The sequence below is a fragment of the Brassica oleracea genome, chromosome C4 (genome assembly GCF_000695525.1).
Source record: "Brassica oleracea var. oleracea cultivar TO1000 chromosome C4, BOL, whole genome shotgun sequence".
NCBI lineage: Eukaryota > Viridiplantae > Streptophyta > Magnoliopsida > Brassicales > Brassicaceae > Brassica > Brassica oleracea.
Window position 1 is genome coordinate 27,801,230 of NC_027751.1, and position 4,424 is coordinate 27,805,653.

Below are 4,424 nucleotides of genomic sequence, written 5' to 3' on the forward strand. Positions count from 1 at the left end.
ATAGCAACAACTAAAATAAGCAAAACCACATTTTCTTTCATTTCTTCTCCTTCGCTCTTTTTATTTCTAGGCTCAGTACTTGCAGAAAGAGAGATGAGCATAAGCATTTCTTTCTCTGTCTGAGTAAAAGAAAACAAGAACCATTACTCATGGAGTTACTAATGGGTTCGGGTCAGAACCGGACCGAGACGGTTGGTTCCTCCTCCACGGAGTCATCTTCACTTACTACTGGATTCAGGTTTGGTCAGAAGATCGACTTCGAGGATGGATCCGGATCCGGCAAGAACCGGGCTAACAAGTGCCGTAAGTCTGTTACAGCAGCTAGGTGCCAAGTGGAAGGTTGTAGAATGGATCTAAGCAATGCAAAAACATATTACTCAAGACACAAAGTTTGTTGCATTCACTCTAAATCATCTAAAGTCATTGTCTCTGGTCTTCATCAAAGGTTTTGCCAACAATGTAGCAGGTTTTTTGCAACTTTCTTTTTTTTTACTATTTTCATCTTTCTTCTCTCTTTTTCTTTTACTATTTTTGAGCTTTTTTGTTTTGTTTTGTTTGCTTTGGCTCTTAACGTCTTTGAAGAGTCTTATTACAAAACTTTACAGCTAGTTATTATGTGATATTGTCTCTTGTCTCTGGAGAGATAAATAAAATGAATTATATTATATTATTATGTTGCGTTTCATTGAAGCTTTCTTTTCTCTTTAGGTTTCACCAGCTTGCTGAGTTTGACTTGGAGAAAAGAAGTTGTAGAAGACGTCTAGCTTGTCATAACGAAAGAAGAAGAAAGCCCCAAGCAACAACAGCAGCTCTTTTGGCTTCTGGTTACTCTAGAATCGCTCCATCTCTTTACGGTTAGATCCCACTTTCCACTCTCTTTCAGCCTCATGTGCCTTAAGAAGCAAGTTCTTGATTTGGTGACAGGAAGCGTTTTGGGAGATCCTACAACGTGGTCAACCGCAAGATCTGTGATGGGACGGTCCGCACCGTGGGATAGCCATCAACTGATGAACGTTTTGTCACAGGGAAGTTCAAGGTTTAGTATAACATACCCAGAGATGGTGAACAATAATAGCACAGACTCAAGCTGTGCTCTCTCTCTTCTGTCAAACTCAAACACAACTCAGCAGCAGCAGCAGACATCAACCAATGCTTACTTGATGGACGCAGAAAGGGTTACAATGGCTAAGTCACCGCCTGTTTCAGTACACAATCAGTACTCGAAACAAACCTGGGAGTTCATGTCAGGCGAAAAGAGCAATTGGCCTTGTGTGTCGTCCCCTGTTTTGGGACTGAGACAAATCTCTGAGCCAGATGATGACCTCCAGTTCCTGATGAGCAATGGCACCACAATGGGTGGTTTCGAGCTGAACCTACAGCAGGAGCAGGTTCTGAGGCAATACTCTTCTACTCAAAATTTTACTTGGCCTCTTTGAGACTTTCTACCAAGAGCCCTTACCAGTAGAAGGTTGCTAGTTGCTACTAAGACTTGATAGTCTCAAGATCTTATTAAATTATATATTTTTCTATGCTACTTAAAACCAGACAATGGCCTTGAATCTGGATATTATTTTTAATGGTTTTGGCTCTTGATTTTAAGCCATTTGTTTTTAGTACTGATGCTATATTAGTTTTGTTCACATTCAACATAAACGCAGATTAAAACATCATCATCATCATCATCATCATCATTAATATATATTGTTAATAAAATCTCAGAATTCCACATCCTTTTCTCAATCGACTATCTATGAAACCATGACTAATATGGTAACTAGCAACTCGTTACAATTCTTTAGTAAGCATCTCTTAGCTTACCTGCTTATGCAACTGCAAACAGTATCTTCCTTCCTGTTCAGCCACCGACACAAAGCTTCTGAAATGAGTTGTGTTTTTGTGCCACCTTAATCTTCCTAAAGTTCACCACAAACTCTTTTACCACGCCACTGAGAGACTTCTTCAGCCTATCCCTAAAATCCTCCATCATTTTCATCAACCTTTCTCTTCTCATTCTCCGCCTCAACCTCCTCTCTCTTCTTCTTCTCCTTATGTGGATCCTCTTTCTTTCCACACATTCAGCCCTCGATCTTCTTATATCCATAGTCACTAGCTCAACCTTACCAGACCGTTATTTACCAAGAGCTGACCCTGGCTTCTAACCCATTTGCTTCAGTAGCTTAAACCCCACCGTTAGACTTCTCCAATGTTTGCTCATCCTCTTCTATTTGCTTCCTCTCTTTCTACAGTCTTCTTTTCTCGCGCCAACTTAGATTCTTCAACTTAGATTCTTTTAACTTTTCAGGTTCCTGCAAAAGTACTAGTCTTTCAACTAGGTTCAAGTGAATTGAGATTACGTATTACAATACCCACCAAGATCTCACTCATCTGTCAATCTAATTCCGTGAAAGGACAAGTTTTTAATCTTCGAAAGTTGAAAACTTTAAACTGAGATTAACTTTGGAAGTTTGTGTAAGTTCAGGCGGAATTAACTGAGATAGGTCTCCTATGATATTCATCGTGTTTTGCTGCTTCTCCTCCGAGCCCAGTCAGGTTTCTCATCGGTTCTGCCATTGCCGACAGAGCTTGTGACGACGACCAACTAAAACTAAAAGAAAAGAGAAGGGAGCAACTGTTAATGGGCTTTATTATTAGGCCCAATAAGATGATCTTGTCGATGCTAAAGAATATCTGAAACCCCTGTAAGTTATCATAATATAATCATCTCCAACACAATATTTGCTTCTAGGCACCATCAAATTATTATTATTTTTTCTATTCAGGATATAGTCAAATGTGACAATCAATATTATTTATAGAAAAAAATCTCTAATAATTCTAGACTACGATTTCATTTGATTAAATAAGTTTAATATTGAGGGCTCTCTCGAATTCTCTCTTCCTTTCTATGTTCACATATTCTTATCTTTCATAGGGAGAAAGAGATTTGCCTTATGTTTTGTTGTAAAATACTTCTCTATATCTTCGCTTAGGCGATTTTAGTTTCCGCTTGGCGGATTTTTAAACTTCGTTTGGCGATTTTGAAGTGTAATCTCAATACATATTTGGGTTTGTTCTTCACGCTTTATCTTCTCCTTATTTGTATTGAGATAAATAAAGTTCACGTTCTCTTCTTTCACAAAGAAATGTTTAGATTCTATTTGTTCGGTGTTTGGGCTTTCTCTTTCTTCTCAGATATGCACTTAATCTTTTCTTAAGAGAATTTTTACTCTTCTTCTATGGAACTGTTAGATGGCTTATGAGTAAAGTATCTCAGCAGAAAGGAAGCAGTGATGATGGATATGGCCTCAGCTGACTTGGAAGGAGATCTAGCAGAGTCGGCATATTCTCTATAGCCTGAAGATGGTCTGACAAAAGTTCTCTTATCCGGTTATTTGAGCATTCTCAGAGTTAACATCTGATGTAGACGGAGATCCTGAATACGAGCAAAGGTTTGGGTGAAAAGAGGAGTTCGGAGAGTACAAATCGATGAAGATGCAAGCTTGCGGCAGAAAAGACAAAGCTTCAATCTACGACGGCACTCGAGAATTGCCGGTGGAGGAGCTCAGTTCAGAATTGCATGTTCTCTTTCAGCCATGTGTTTGTATATTTAGTATTAAGTTGCCACGTATGTATAACGTGGAAGCCCTAAAAATTATACTCCTTTTAGTCCTTTGGGATTTATAAAATTAAAAAGTTTGACAAAAAAAAAATAAGTTTAATATTGGACTTAACTATTGGCGGGTTGAGCCAACCCGTGCAGTAGTGAAACACATGGGCGACTTTTGAAAACCCAAATAGCAAGCTATTTTAGTAGGTTTTTTTCCTTAAAAATTGAGTTAATATCGAGTGGGTCGATGACCCATATATCAGATATTAAACTGATAAGAATACTACACTTAATCTTAGCCAAAAGGCCGAGAAAGGTATGATTTGGAAGCGGGGTTCGGCTTCTTGTTTATACTACTTCTCACGCCTTCCACACCTGCTTCGTAACCGATGTGGGACTTTGGAAGTGTATGACAAAACAAAAGACTCTTCGTTTCAGCGGATGTTCGTGACGATCAACCGACAATAGCCTCAGACCTAAAAACAACCCTCGTCTTCCTCTTCCTCTTCCTCTTCCTCACGTTCTGTAGAGCTGAGTGAGAGAGCCTCTTTACATTGACAAATCGAAATAAAAAGAAGCCGACTTACTCAGAATTTTCATTTTAGTGGTCAGTTTCTCATCTTCAATTGATCTTATATCGCTTTAATTTCTCTTATTAAACTCATATTCATTCGATCATTCTGTGTTTACTTAAACTTTGAGAGATTGTGCTTCATCTCATGCTCAACAGTTTCACAAATTTCACTGTTGGCCTGGCGATTGCTTTTACTCAGTAAGAGAATTTAAAAACTATTGCTTCCGAGCTAAGGCCAAGACA

At 38.7% G+C, this 4,424-nt stretch overlaps 1 protein-coding gene across 1 annotated transcript; it reads left to right on the top strand.

Annotated features, from left to right (window-relative positions):
* LOC106342356 (squamosa promoter-binding-like protein 15) lies at positions 1–1,616 on the top strand. Its single transcript, XM_013781267.1, has 3 exons — positions 1–466; positions 709–854; positions 925–1,616. The coding sequence occupies exons 1-3, from the start codon at positions 150–152 to the stop codon at positions 1,434–1,436; spliced, it is 975 nt and encodes a 324-aa protein (XP_013636721.1). The 5' UTR covers positions 1–149; the 3' UTR covers positions 1,437–1,616.
* The last annotated feature ends 2,808 nt before the right edge of the window (positions 1,617–4,424 follow it).

What these genes read in the sequence shown, in the direction of transcription:
- LOC106342356 (XM_013781267.1), top strand. Translation starts at nt 150, where the DNA reads ATGGAGTTACTAATGGGTTCGGGTCAGAACCGGACCGAGACGGTTGGT. An exon ending in TTTTGCCAACAATGTAGCAG is followed by an intron (nt 467 to 708) that starts GTTTTTTGCAAC and finishes TTTTCTCTTTAG; the next exon opens with GTTTCACCAGCTTGCTGAGT. An exon ending in AATCGCTCCATCTCTTTACG is followed by an intron (nt 855 to 924) that starts GTTAGATCCCAC and finishes ATTTGGTGACAG; the next exon opens with GAAGCGTTTTGGGAGATCCT.